The sequence below is a fragment of the Lineus longissimus genome, chromosome 4, assembly GCF_910592395.1.
Source record: "Lineus longissimus chromosome 4, tnLinLong1.2, whole genome shotgun sequence".
NCBI classification, from domain to species: domain Eukaryota; kingdom Metazoa; phylum Nemertea; class Pilidiophora; order Heteronemertea; family Lineidae; genus Lineus; species Lineus longissimus.
The window spans coordinates 6,285,371-6,300,686 of NC_088311.1; the positions used below are offsets into that span (position 1 = coordinate 6,285,371).

The following is a 15,316-nucleotide window of genomic DNA, read 5'->3' on the forward strand; positions in this document are numbered from 1 at the left end:
AATTCTGATATTTGTTTTGTTGCATATACATTATGCCTAACTAGGTTTCCAAACTTCTTCCGAATTGCACCGTCAGATCAATACCCAATCGTAAATAGTTAATGAATTATGTACTTAAGCCTTAGGGAAGCATGTTATGTTTTCGCGAGCGACCGACGGCCGAATCCAACAAAATGTTTCCGCAAAAATAGCTGCTCCTAAGCCAGATAAAATTGACGTTGAAACCCGAAAATACCTTCAACTGCTCTGAACCAAAGAAAACGTTTAGTTAATGAGTTGCCTCCTAGGTGGCAGGACTAAAGGGACCAGGTACGTCCCCCTAGGAGTGAAATGATGTACTCAAAAACGGCTCCCAGAGTTGCATGGTATGCTCATGATTTAGGTTTGTATGTCCGATTAAAGTGCCACTTTTTTGTGAGAATATATAATTATGCGATGTCACCACCTAATTCATTTTTACTTTGTCCCCTGAAATGTTGTGACGATTAACAGCTTTTTGGAAAGCCCACGGCCAGCCTCAGTTTCACCCGGGAAGAAACCCACGAAAAAGAAAATTGTCTTCAAAATAATTTAAGTGTAGAAAACAAAACGCATGTACATGTATCGGTCACTGCAGAAAATGGACTGCTCTCAGCGCAACAAGGTCAGGATATCAGTATATCAACCAATAGTAATGTATGTTTTGGGTTTTCCGTCGAGTCAAGGAGTCACAATGAGTTGACTTTGATATCGGTATGATCTGTTCATGTGCCATTGGTGAATGTCAATTAGGCCAGTTGTTGGACTATAACATGTCGGTATAGTTCAGTTCTGATAGTATTTGATATCTACGGCAGCGTCTTATCAATCAGCTGTGTCTGGCTTCGGGCAGGTTGGTCACACAGTGACACCTTGAAGACAAGAGTGGCGAAAATGGCGGGGGGACGGGATGTCCATCTTGTCCCGATGATGAACACGGATTTCAAGGAGTTGGAACGCAGGCATCTCAACCGCGTGAAGTTCTCACCAATGGAGGAAGAGTATCTCTCCAAGTACTTACTCTATGTGGACGAAACGCAGCGCGTGTCGCGTGAGAAGTGCGATCCGATTGTTGCCGCAGTCGAAAGGACCATGCTGTCGATGCAGGCCCGGCTACAGGAAACTCCCGCATTCTCCAACGGCTGGTTGACGGAGTGTGGTAGTTTCTTTGAGGACACGAAAGTCGGTGAGGCGAATGAGTTTGATTACATTTATTTGGTATCCCGACAGGATTTTGTGGCGGAAAATGTTCAAATCAAACTGACAAAGCCTGCAAAATCAGACATAACAGCAAAGGCGTTTTATAAACTCTACATGAACCACGGGCTGAATTCTGGTAGCTTTACGCGCAACGTGAGTGCTGTTGGTGGGCCACCTTCACCATTTTTAGCAGCTGCTGGGGCTCCGGTAGACGACACTGAGATCCACGCTTGGAAACTTCACCACGACTTCTACAAAGTAATTGAAGAAATTATCAGGGACATGTTTGACTTGAAAGACGACACGAGGACAGTGGTGTTAAAAAAGGCTGGACCTGCTGTGAAATTGGTTTTATTGATTCACGAAGGTGATAAAAAGAGCGAGATCAGCCCGAGGTTTGTAAAAATTGACATAAGCCTTGCCCTGGAAGCGAACGCAAGGAAGCTATTGGACGACAAGACTCTTCGTTCGTACGCCTCGTTCCTCCATTCAATGGACCAGCTGAAATGCCACTTCGTGCCCGCCCACGACTACTGGAAACTCTCCTTTGCCGCTATGGAGAGGGACCTCATGAACAAGACATCGGCCAAGGACTATAAGGGAGTTTGTTATCGTGCCATTAAGGTAAAATGTGTTGCTTTTCATTCTTATAGGGGGTATAGCCAGCTGGAGCTAGGTGGTCAGATTTGTAGTCCACAGTATGCTTAGCTAAGATGACTCGTATGCTCAGGGGCCTGGCCAGGGGTTTCGTTTGATTCTATACGCCGTATTATCATATTCCTCCCGCAAACGTAAATAGTTGCCGTGATGTACTGTAAGATAGGAGAGACCCCTATCTGTGACTTCTCAAAACTTGATTTGAACTACCTGGCTCGCACATAGTGTCTCTCTTTTAAACTAAATTTATGACAAAAATGAAATACTGCACATTGCCAAAATGACAACAACCAAACCCTACGATTTACATTGTATTTGGTGAAAATCACATTTTGTTAATTATGCATTACAAACAAAAATACGTGATATATATTGTAGGATCTCCTCCAAGTGTGACACACTTTGAGGAAATCACACGACACAAGTGGTAATTGGTTTTCCACTAATTGGCGTAGAATTAACAAACTTCCATCCTTTGTTTCTAGTCCATTGACCTGGTGTGCGGATCTCGGGTTTCCGAATGTCGCAATACAGTATTTTCGAACAGTATATGGTTGAGGCATATCTTGGCATATCCGTTCTTGGCTCTGGGCCACTCTCAGATCACCAGAAACCCTGATGATATCATGAGCAAAATGATCGTATGAGTTCTTATGTGTTCATTCACAATTGGGAAAGGGCAAATCAATGGTGGTCAAGATGAGTGAGACGTAAAACTGAGATCCCTTGCACCTGGTGTCTGTGCTAGAGGTCAGGCAAATTACCCCATGCAGGCGGAAAGTAGCTTGCTTGCGATTGACTCTTTCCTCTGCAATGGCCGGAACCGCGGTTGCACACGAAGACGTTCCGCCCGCCTTTGATGAGGAATTCTCTCTGCAGAAAACCTCCTCCAAGTGCAGAGCGAACGCTGAAGAATACACCAGGCTCAGAAAAGATACTGATGTGAAAGCAATGGATGTCTCAGTTACAGAATGCCTCTATAATATGCTAGCGGTTGGGTTAGTGATATCAGAAAATGCCATTGGATTGGGACCTGTCTGCAATCCTGGCTGACATGCGTTTCCGTCACATGCCTGGGAAATCATCGGCCGGGTCAAAATAACAATATTTCCGTTCATTTTTTTAGATTCTCCGGGACCAAGTTGACGTGAAGGATACACTGGGAGATGGCATCCTCTCCTCCTACCCTCTTAAAGTCACACACCTGAAGAAGACCCTCTCGGCGTATATCAAAGACGAAAAAGACACTTGGACCAGAGACAATATCGGGAGGAACGTTGTGGCAATCGCGCGCGCGGTTGACAAGGACGGCGAAAGAAACAAGCTGAGTGGCCTGTTCCTGCGTAACGACAACATCATCTCGGAATCTGATAGGTCGTACTTGGAGAGTAGGCGTATTTTGACAGAGTTGAAAAACTTGGCGACTGACTACAAAGTACATGGTTGTCTTCATACTGTTTCTTGGTTGATTCTGTTGTTGTGTTCTATTGGAATCATCAGTATTGAGACAGTGACTTGGAATGTGGTTGACTGGGATCAATTTCACAATGATTGCGAGGCGTACTGGCACAACAAAACTGACTTTGCGATAGTTCCTCACGATCCTATAGATGTAACCTTCCTCTTCGTCTACTCCATCCTTAGCTGGCTGTTACTCCTAACCAATCTTATCTCGCTAAGCTTGGTGCACATCTTGGCGTTCAAAATGGACAAACCTCTATTTAGAGTACTGCCAAACCTGAGGGCAATTTACGTCGTGACGACACTCGCAGCTGCAGCGCTGTGCGCATTCGACATTTTCATCATCATCGATTTCATCAAAGACAATGGATGCATCCACCTTGGAGAACCACTAACCTTGACGATTTCTGCTTGGACGATCCGCTTTCTTGCAAGCGTTCCCATTTTTCTGTTACTGATTTCTTTCGTTGTCAATGCGATATACTACAGAGACAGACGGACATGCACGGGCTATGATGTCATTTTCTTCTCGTGTCCATGCTGTGCGAAAGGAGGCTCCACCTGTACCAGCAGTGAAACTGACGCAAGAGAGGACCCTTACGTCGATGTGAATGGGAGATCCTTTCGGTCCCGCGCCTTTTCATTTCCTTCCATCCTCAATGTACATGTGATTCCCACCGATACACTTAATCCCCCTGACACGGACGAGGAGTGAGTGGGAGAAAAGAGGCACGTCCTCGGCTGTCGTGCCTATCACTCTGGGCTGGGTCGTTCTAAATAGTGTTAGTGCTAATGTCGGTGTACGTGTTAAATCTAGTGCTTTTAGTAAGTGTAACGACTTGGTAGATTGGTGACGAACAGTTCGACTCCACATTTTGAGCCTGGGTTCGTGGCAAGTTCAGCGCTTTTATAATAGACGGCGACTGTCGAAGTATTGAAGTGGTACTTCGTTAAGTGACGCGTGCATAACTGGGGGTGTGTAGCAAACCTCAGCCAAATCATTTAATAAAAAAATTTAAAGAAATAAGTACTCGGTCACCTCCCAGATTTTATTTCAAATGCTGAGCTGAAAAGACTCTTTGGGCTTAGGAGACCTCTGCCCGTTACATTAAATTGAGTCCTGTATCAAGATTTTTACAGTTTGGCATAAAATGACAAAACGGCGTATACATGTACTTCTTCATCAATGTCATCGGCATCATCGGAATCATCGTCATTAACCATACATCTTGTCATGAACCAAATATCGAATACCTTCCAATGCCAATTTATTATTGACGCTTGCACGGGAAGATTAGGCTTTGTGCATACCAACAGTAACCCGAACCTGAAAGCCTGCATTTTATGCAGTGAATGGTCCTCAAATATTGAAATACCCCAGTAAAGGAAATCTCAAAGTGTAAATCTGAGGATAGTTTACTTAGTTAATAAATATTGGCCATGGTGTTGTTCAAAATTTCGGCTATTCCACTGGCGCGGGTGTGTTGTGGTGTTCCTTCTGTATGTGCTCTGGCCTGGGACCTAGTCCAAGTTGTGTTCGATTTGGATGTACTTTGCAATCCTATCCGAGGAATTTTCATGAGTTCCTCAACCGAAATAGCAAACTAGGGAACCTTAAACTGCTTGTAGTTCAAGCTATGGTAGGTTAAAGATGCTGTCCTCTCGGTAGTTAAAGCGTTATCATCCCGCAATGCGAACATTACACCGTTGCCGCCATGTGGTCATTGCTACCTCCCACGAAGAGAGATTCTGAGGTGTTAGAGGCAAAACCGCGGCCTGCCAATTCTGCTCATCCACCTTACACGGTCACCAAGATCCAGCCAAGATATACGGGCATTTTATGCTGGTGATGATTCGAGGAAAGGTGCGGCCCCTTCCCATGCCGTACCCGACATGCATCTCACTTAACCATCTCTTGAAAGGTTTCAAGGACACTTTTACCTTCCCCTCAAAGTAAAATGATGTCAAGATGGTGCAGAATGGTCGGGCGGGGATATTGGGTACACACATCTCTGTGCATTTTGGCATCGCGTTTGAAAATACGTTACACATACATGTACATTATTCAAGTGTAGCGATTGGCACAGCCTGGTTTTTCAAGTCTAATAGCTGCCTGCGGGCTTATGCTCGGCCATCATGAAAGAATCCCCCATTTGCTTGAAAACGGCATGGCACCTGTCAGTGTGTCGAAGCAGCGGTCCTATGTCTTCGCAAGTAGTGTCTTAAGTCAGGATAACTCCTGATTTAGCCTGGGTTTCTCATCGCATCTTTTCTAAAGTACTTATTGTATGACACCCAACAATTCCAGGTTCTAACTTGATGAATTACAAATCTTCATTGCGCAATTGCATACATACTAAGTTCCCAGGTTAGATTGATTAACATCAATATTTATCCCGTTTGTTCATCTTTCTGACATGGATTTGCCCGAACCCTGATGGAACCTTGGCACGGGCCTTGACATCCTACCAATCAGCCTTCGACACGCCTTCATCCGCCGTGCGAGCGCTGCAGGCTACATCGATCCAACGGGAAATGAAGAACTATAGCCTACAATCTGATTTATCATACATTTACAGACCGATGATGCTTTAGGAAAGTTGCAAAAAGTAAGCCTATACAAAGCAGTCTGGGAGATTTGCTGTAATGATGCAGAATAGCCAAGAGGAGGGCGGAATGTGCGCTCCTTGATTTCAACAGAAAGATTTCTGAATTTGGATTTCCATGAAAAGGAGACCGAGTTTGATGCCTGATGGACCATTTGCCAGCAGATATGGTATTATAAGCCAGCCGTGCCTGCTTGAACTGTGATGTGCGCTTATTGGCATAACGAATCCACGGTTCTCACTCCTCTTGAACGATCTGCTTGCATTGCTAATCGAAAGCTAATAGAGAAGAGGCAATGTTTATTCACATTACAATAAGAACAGGCAATTTAATGCCTGCTAAATGATGCTCACTTTGTCCGAATTCATGTCGGGTAGATCCCTATTGTGGCGGGAACAAGAGGAGACATGAGACGGGATAATATCGCACGGCTCCGGGCAGGATGGGCGGACATTTTCCCAGTTCAGAACATCGGGACGCTTTCTGGTGTAGCCTGGTGTGGAGGAGACGAAGATACGCCCAAACAATTTTCTAGGAATAAATGCGGTGTTTGATTTTATTTTAAAGTATGGGTAAGTCCCATGGGGCGAGTCCCATGTTACCATTCTGCGTACATCAAAAACCTAATACCTCCGACAGTTGACATCATCATCAATCATTTCCAATAAAACACAAGCTTTGAAAGCAATATGTACATAGATACATGTATTGATCAAAGCGTTTCAAATCTTTGAAAAACAGTACCAATAATAATGTTAATTTGTCATCATGATACATGTGTCTAAGGAAGACTAGCCAGGTTGATAGCAACAAACTCAAATAACGGCCAAAATTTTGAAATCATTTGTACGTTTCCGATTCACAAATTTCAAGGGTTATCATTGAGGGTGAAGATGGTGATCACTAACAGTAACACCTCGGGAAAACTGGCTTTGTTGGCTATCAATTCGAGTGTCTGATCGACTCATTTGTTATGCTTTTAAAACAAACTATCGTCAACGATCAAACCATAGCCCCTTTTCTACTACTCACGAAACTTGGAACAGTTTTAGAATAATCAATCGAATTGATCAATACGCTTTATAAAAATACTATGAGGAGTAGAATATTCAAAACATCAAACGCTTTGAAGAATTAATCTACACAAAGCTTCTATCCACATAGGATGGGCTGAGTTACATCTAGGCCTAGACAAAGAGCCGGGAGCTACATGTAGGCATCGATTTTCACTTCAGAGTGAATGTTACAAAACCGAACACGTGGGGTGTGACACAAAATGGGGAATGCCGAAGATAATTTAATTTGGTGATACATGTATTTGTGTAATATTTGTGGTGATTGGATGAGACCGTTCCTAAATTTCAAAGTGGTTTGAAAATTAATTGCTGAAATGTCTTTTGGTATTTGAGTTTGTGTTTAAATCTATTTCATATAGATGAATCGTTTCTCTACTTGAACGATTTTACCAGGTGATATATAGTGTGTAGACCGACTGACCTTACTGAGAGCCATTACGAGCACTTTCGCAGGCCTATGGGAGACATTCACGCATCTGCACTGCGCATATCAAGAGCACTCCAAAATATGAACGACGGCCGCCATTTGAAAATAAATCTTGTACAAGATGGAGACTATGATGTGGAACTTGCCGGATGGTGGGTGGTAGGTTGAATTTGCACGGATACGGGTTACACAAAATATGCCAAAGGAAGATAGGCTACCGTAAAACGTGCTAATCTCTGCGGCTAAAAAGTTAACTTTGCCAACTCTTGAAATATCTCCAAAACGACTAGTATGTTTTGCGGTATGTAACGCCAAAGGGTTCACCCCTTACATCGAGCATTTCTGGAAAGATTCCTCAAACGGTTCTGAACTTAATGAAACAAAACGAACGCCATCAATTAGGAAAAAGCAACATCTAGTAACTGATACTAAAATAAGAAAATGTCGTCCGTTGTGCTTTGACCAATTACTTTACAATCTTCAATGAAAAATTACGTTATTCTAAGTGAGACCTTTATGTTTATTCCTGTATGGTACTGAGAAGGTAGGCTACTGGCGTATTTCTTCCACACTTTTTTATTTGCGAAAAGGCACGATTCTGTCTTGTGTAAGTATATACATGTACATGTAACTGCTGAAATAATTATTTCATACACCTATACATGCACACTCAGTGTTAAATTCTCGCGTCACATAATGTCAGGCCACTGTCACAACTACAAAAATACCTTTTACGTCAAAAGAACAACTATTGGAGTTACATATATGTATATTTTAGAGGTTACTGACAATTTACAACAAAGGACGCAATTTTAGAACAAACTGACTTGACCTCACTTAACATGCAGGTACAAGGAAAACTATGGCGACCCTGTCTCCTCCAAAGCGCCGCCTCTCATTATCATAAACGGTCGGCGTTCTCATTCGTCCTCAACCTCATTCAAATATTGATGCCAACTTGTTGAGCAACCATAACGAGGCTGGCATATACAAATAATACACCAATTATAATCAGTCTGGCCCCAAATTGTGATGTGTACGGACTTTCATTAGTACAACTACGTATGTAGTTTGAATATCAAGTTGTGTCTCTTCTCACTATCACGAAACCACCGATGGATATTGTCTCAGGTTGTGTAGGAATCTTGCATGAGCTGTTATTTGCGCATGCGCAGTTGTCTCCACTTACAGCGTTCCTGATTGAGATGGAGGTGTTCAAAATTAGCTGCATCATGCATTAATCTCAAACCTGGGTGAAACTACGTACGCAGCTCAGGATAAGGGTGTTACATTCAGAAGACGCATCAATCTGTCTCCACTAAAGACATCGAGAAAGACGGAGACGTTAGGAAGGTGACTGTTACAGTTGATTCTGTTATCAAACTCTTTTGTCTTCCACTCACCTGTTGCGAAAAATAGTGAAATGGTATCTAGAAGTTATCGTGATCTTTAAAATGGACTTGTAATGGATATACAAGGCAACGTTTTGTACGCTTTGCCATCTTTCTTGACATAGGAGAGATGTCCACGACGAAACTGAGAACGAAGACATTAGCATTCGTTTATAGGGGAAAATCCTCAGAATATTCTTTTTCTTTTTCTTCGCAGGCCGGGATATTTCAATGAAGGATGCTGCTCATTGGCGACCCAACTATGTAGGACCTTTCACCAAAACGGACCAACGGAGTATCTGACGTGACCGTCCTTCGACCAGGCGAGAGCTGCGGATAACGATGCAACGTATAGTGATATTCCGTTCCCAGAAGTCAAACAAATATCCAGACATTGCCTGTCTCAAGAGGGTGGTAAGTATGATAGCTTTCTAGCACAGACATGACAGAACCGCCAAACATATGGGCAACTCTAGAACCGGTCGCTAATACAGAAAGACGACCTGCGTAAGGACATTCGGGCGTTTCTCTAAAGTTACTTCTATATTGTAAAGTAATTCTGGACCCTACTGATGCCAATAATATTAAAGTTGATTACACCATTCAGTTCATTGCGGAATAGATCTTCGTAATGAACCGCGTCGTTCTTTATTTTTAAAATGGCTGCGCAATTTGATATATACGACGGTATATCTTCGCGTTTTTTCATCAACAATTACCAAAAATTTTATTTCAAACCAACATTCGTATTGCTTTAAAGATTCTTGATAATGCCAATACTATATGTCTTTTCGAGTAATGTTTCGTGTTTTACTGTGGAAGTCCACGGACAATACTGAAAGAAATGTTGTAATTCCTATTAATATAATGGAAGAACATGTAGTGGGGTATTTTGTTGACGGTATTTTGTCTTTATCCATTGGTCAGTCATGTTGTTGGTCTTCCCTACAGAACACGGCAACATTCCTCCGTACTGCGATTTGATGAGGGCTGCAAGTCCAGCAACACGTTTAAAGGCAATAAAGTGAATATTATCAAAAGGTCGAAATTCTGCCCTTAATGTCAATCTGATGGTTCAACGATCCTTGGTCGTTCGCCTTCTGAAAGCAACATAGCTTAGCCAGGTTGTATCATTTGAAATGCATCACAACCGCCTTTATTTTCAGAAAGCAATAATTGTGTACCTATGACTGTTTCTAGATATCATTTTGCAGTACAACCAAACTAATCAAAAGTAAAACCATTGGAACTACTAAGTACTGTTCGAGCCAAATATAAAAATCGGGTCTATTTCGTGTCTAGCCTATAAGTTATGATTGCACTAAATTGTTGTTTCTAATTACATTTTTGTACACTCAATCACAGTTCTGTCAGTCGATAGTTAGGTTGTGCTGCACAGATTATTCCTAAGGTTAACCATGAACTTTCATTACAGTTGGGGAAAAATGCAGGCAACGTGAATATACGGTATCGTATTCTAGCGCACGATTTTCGTTTTGAAACGGTTCTCAATTCAGGTCAGTTGATCTTACCATCATGTCTACATCAACGTCCATAACCATAGAAATAAAGGTTTTTAGCTTTTAAAAACATGCAAACCCATACAGGTATTTAGGTAAAACGAAAAACTCCGAATGGTTCTTGAGATGCCAAAAACTTCTTGGGGTTTTTCATTTTACTGGCTCTACCTACATGTAAGCTCAAAATTCTATTTAAAAGGTTTACACAAATTCTTTGTACGTTCATGGACCTTTCGTCAAAGTGAAGATTTCAAAATTATTTTAAAGTTGTAAAAAGGATAAAGTGCTTTAAACTAAAGCATTGATAATGGCAGCATGCGATATTCCAGCAACATTTGAGGTACACACACCGTATTTGGAAACCAGACTGATAGAAGTTAGTGACTTATTTTAGTTTTAATAGAACTGACTTTATTCCGAGGCTGGAAAAGTTAATTAGTACTTTGATTGAGCTTCCACACCAGTCATCACGTCAGTGTTGGAGGTGACTGTCCTATTTCTTAGAATGTTCACATTGAAATTCGTCGTAAATATCGTCATCTATCATTATGCTGTAACCTGGAAACGCTGAATAACAGAAATTCGCACAGAGACGGCGGTAGATGCTCTTATTGTGTTCCAAGTAATTTAAAAAAAGTAAATCTGTCAAACTGAAGGAAAAATGCATCGATTTGATATGAAAAAGTACATCGCATCGTATTCAATGTTTCGCACTCCCCAATATTTTCAACTATTCGCACTCTCAAATATTTATGGTGTACATGTATAAAACGCCATATATATATTTTTTAAAGAAATTTACAATACTGGATAAATACAGTAATCCAAGGGACAGGTGACTGGTCTTATTTGCTTTCAAGTGTACACTGGCTGTACAAGACTCCGTGGATTACACAGGCCTACATTGTCGAATGATGGCATGAATAAACTAGGCATTTGGTTGCCATGAAGACCATCTAGCCAAAGTTGTTGAAAGACAATCGATAATGGCGTATTTTTATAAAAATGTGTATTTGTGTCGTCGCCGTGCCGTAGGCCTTGTCATTGTCCTTGAATATACGGCTCACACTCGCACGCCCTGGGCACCTATATTGCAGTGTATATACAATGCCATTAAATTTACCCCTGAGTATCAGTGATGCACGGTTTGGAGACTAGACAAAAACCTAGAGTGGTGCGGACACAAGTCCCTTGTCTGCCATGTTGATCCTAACGCCGACCCGGACTTTTTGGGAGGCTACGGACTGAGCACGCGATAGTTCTGATTGTTGTCTCTGTCCTCATCCTCATCCAGGCTTGTGCATTCGGCGACACGAAACCCGATTTTTTTTTTACCACGAGATTTTCAAAAAGAGTCGCGGTACTACTGATGATAGAAATCACTTTCAATACAGTTGTTGACTTTCAAATGTTTTTGTGCATCGAACATATAGAATTTGCCTTGTGAAAGCCTGGATTCTTTTCTACCAGTAATAAAGGAAAATGTCGCCGTTTATAGTTTGGCGTTCACCAAGTAGCTGTTGTTATTGGCGTTGATTGCCATCGTTTAGCAGCGACCATAATCTGTGAAGACGAAAGTGTCATTGCGTTGCTGTTCATGAACAATTTGACCTCAGATGAAACAGAGTCTTTCAATAAAATTGGAAGACTCTGGATGAAATAAGAAAATTCCTTTTGTGGGTGGCGCTCAGAGAAACCTTTTTTGGATGGCTTAAGTGTAGGAGCTACACAATCGATACGTTTCTTTTACATTCCGCACGAAAGCTTCGAGCGAAATCACTGACTACGTGCAGACCTTCTCGACCCCTATCGTTAAGTTGACTGATACCAACGCCGACATTAGTGATAACAGTGTTTGGACAACTCTCTTTTGTGGTTGAGCCATTTCTTGACAATCCGTCACATATTTTTTTCAGATCTCAACCGGCCCTCAAAGCCATTTTGGAATATCTGCTCTCGACAAGCCTGGAGTTTGAGTGTCATTTATTCTGGACACGTCCGTACATAGTGAATAATACAGGAATATTTATGTAGAAGATAAGTAAACTATTTGAGACTATATTTGACCTGGGAATGGGCGTCGCCCGTGGCATGAGTTGTTACTAAGATACCGCGGTAATGGCACAGACGCCGTGCTTTAAAACCGGTGTGGCTCTGTTAGTTTTTGCCAATGGCGAATTCAAATGCGATCGTCTTGTTGGTTTGGGAGTGTTTGCCGAAACAATACGTCATGTACCATAACGATATCGAAATGGAAAAAAGCATTTTCGAGGTCTGTTTCTACTATTTAGGTGGTGAAGGCTGATGAAAAAAAGGATTTGTTGTTTATAGGATAGGCTTTACACGCATATGCGGGCGTCTCTTCTTTCCTCTTTTATTATACTTTTCAGGATAACTTACCGTCAATACCAAGCTACAAGTGTCCATCACAAGTGAGTTGTTTTTCGTAGGTCTTTGGCATCTCCAGGCTTAATTTCATTCGGGAGGGTATCAAAATTAACAAAAATACAGAAATTTCCTTTGATTTTGTAATACATGTATAAACTTCGTTCTCTCAGTAATCGTTTGTTGCGAAGCGAAACCTGAATATCATTGTCCAGGCAGTTTGTTGTAGTGGAGTGGATTCAGCAGCCTCTTCACGCCAGACCAGTCTGTCTTTGGTCGTGTTATCTGGCTTGCCACCTTCTGTTGTGAAAGCGCCAACGCCCAATAATTAGAATTGAGGGGCTGGGTGGGACGCGAGGAAACCTGTTCCACTTATTTGAAATTAAAATGAAGACTGAACATGTAAAGCCCTTATGTTTGCAGATGGATCAGCATGATATCTGACAACGTGGCATCCATGATTTGCTGCCATGTTGAATCTCGTTGACACGTGATTTCATAACTGAGCATTCGCGCCTTTTGTATGGTATCAGCCGGCGGGGCAACACGACATTCAAGTTGCTTCAGTGACCTTTCCTTTCCGATTTCAATTTGGATTTGAGCTGCTTTTCCTTTTCTTCTGTTTCTTAATGCTATTGGAATCGTTACTTTAGTAAATGGGATCGCTTTTGGGAGATCATCGTCGGAGATCATCCTCTAAAGGTTAGGTTGAGAAACTGTTAAGGTCTATCATACTGTTAAACATCATTTTTAATATTTTCGTCAGTAGAAAGCGTTATGAGTATAATGATAAAGTCCAAACTGCATCAACCATACGGCTGGTGTCATCTTTTGGTTAAGCATGCCAAGGTATCTTGATACCATAGGACGAGTCCTAAGTTGACTATAGTTTCGTCAATTTTGTGTCGCTCAAATGTGTAGAGCTTAAATGTCTCTATGTTGGGTTCATAAAGTTAGGAATGGGCTCTGTAGGCCTACACCCAAGCAATAGTAGTTGCAGGCAAAGAAGCGGCTGCTTTCACGTACACGGGCGTTAAGTGTTCGGTAGGTCCATGTCAGTTACTAGGTGCCCATGTAAGTTCTGGAAAGTACTGCCAAACAAACAGAATTTTACGAAGGAATAGTTTTTAGTTCGAATACTGTTGTGTCAGTTGGACTACAGGAACGTTGCGGCATCCGACTCTGCATTCTCGAAACCATCGCGGATAGGGATCTTTTAGCCGACATTTGGATAGGCCCTTTTTATCAAAGATTTAGGCAAGACTTGGCTACTTGGTAAACTGAATTTTCGAGGATGATATAGTTTGGACGGTTAATAGCTTAAAATTGTCACCAGACCACTTTCAAGTGAAGGATTATACTCCATATATATGAGCGTGATGGAGCTAAGAGAACAGTCGGGAACTCACGTCACCATAGCAGGAGGGCTGGTTCTCACTTGATGTAGGATTGCTGTGACCAGGACAGGAACGCAGTTGTAAAGGATTAGGGAAAGGAGCGCAACAACCTCAGCTACAAAACTTGTCAGTGAAGAAAAGGGATTCTCAGCCAAGATACGGTTATAATCAGAGACTGCTGTGCAACCCATCTCTCATTTACTTCCCAATACCAAACCAGGAAAAACTCGTTGGCTCCTTGTCACATGAACATATGCTTTATGACACTGCTGTGAAGCCCTTCCTTAGATGACGAAAAAGTTCAAATCACCATCAGACACCATGCTCCAGGAATAATTCACTCGCCGAAGGCAATGGAAGGCAAGAAAGCTGTCCACCCACTTCTGCCCACGGTTGCCGCTTTACCGTCATTCCGTTAGACATGAACTCAGATTAGGCAAGATGTTGGCATAGCTGAGCCGGTTTTCATAACCTCAGCTGTACCCCATATTGCCACCTTTGGGTTTATAAATTCAACATATAATTCCTCTCCACTGAAGCTTGAAGGGTCATCGTCTCACCAAGGAGGAAAGGATCGGAATACACCATGCTACCCTCATAACTTTGTGGCGGATTTTATGGATTTTCGTAATTCAGTAGACTGATATTTAGGCTTTAATGGAACACTTTATAGGGTGTTTTTTCTCTCAAAATACAAGCAGATACATAAGGCCCATAATCGTGATGACTTACAAGGCTTAAAGTGGTCTCGCTGTCCTCAGATCTCAGAAAGTGTAGGCCATTTTATCAATATTATAGAAGTCGATGTGTTTCTTTCTCGGTTGTAGACCAGATTCTGAACCAGGCTTTGGCCGGCGTGCAGGACTATATTATTGCAACTTCCATGTTCTCTGTCTTTTTCTGCCTGCAGAGACCACTTCGCAGATTCAGTCGATTGGAGAATCATTAGGCTGTATTTGAAGAGGCGGATGAAGGCCGTGTTATCGCCTAGCGACCACGAAACACAATATGGCTGTTCCTCTCGGAGCAAACATTTTGTGTTTTCCAAATTTGCACAGGGTTGAGTGTCCCTCTAAGCAACGTCTGCTAGGCTACATGTAGGCTCAAAACTCGGTTTTATGTTGAAGGTTACTTCAGTTTGTGAACAGAGCTCTGCATAATCAGCTAATGAAAGTGT

The 15,316-nt window shown here is 42.1% G+C and overlaps 1 protein-coding gene and 1 long non-coding RNA gene across 2 annotated transcripts; both read left to right on the forward strand.

Moving 5' to 3' along the window:
- Positions 1 to 803: 803 nt before the first annotated feature.
- On the forward strand, positions 804 to 4,767 carry LOC135486330 (uncharacterized). The gene is made up of 2 exons (XM_064769039.1): positions 804 to 1,842; positions 3,002 to 4,767. Exons 1-2 carry the CDS (start codon positions 913 to 915, stop codon positions 4,049 to 4,051), a joined length of 1,980 nt encoding a protein of 659 aa, XP_064625109.1. The 5' UTR covers positions 804 to 912; the 3' UTR covers positions 4,052 to 4,767.
- Positions 4,768 to 8,739: 3,972 nt separating this feature from the next.
- On the forward strand, positions 8,740 to 10,338 carry LOC135485871 (uncharacterized). The gene is made up of 3 exons (XR_010446643.1): positions 8,740 to 8,799; positions 9,055 to 9,251; positions 10,273 to 10,338. It is a non-coding gene; the product is annotated as an uncharacterized LOC135485871 (long non-coding RNA).
- Positions 10,339 to 15,316: the final 4,978 nt, after the last annotated feature.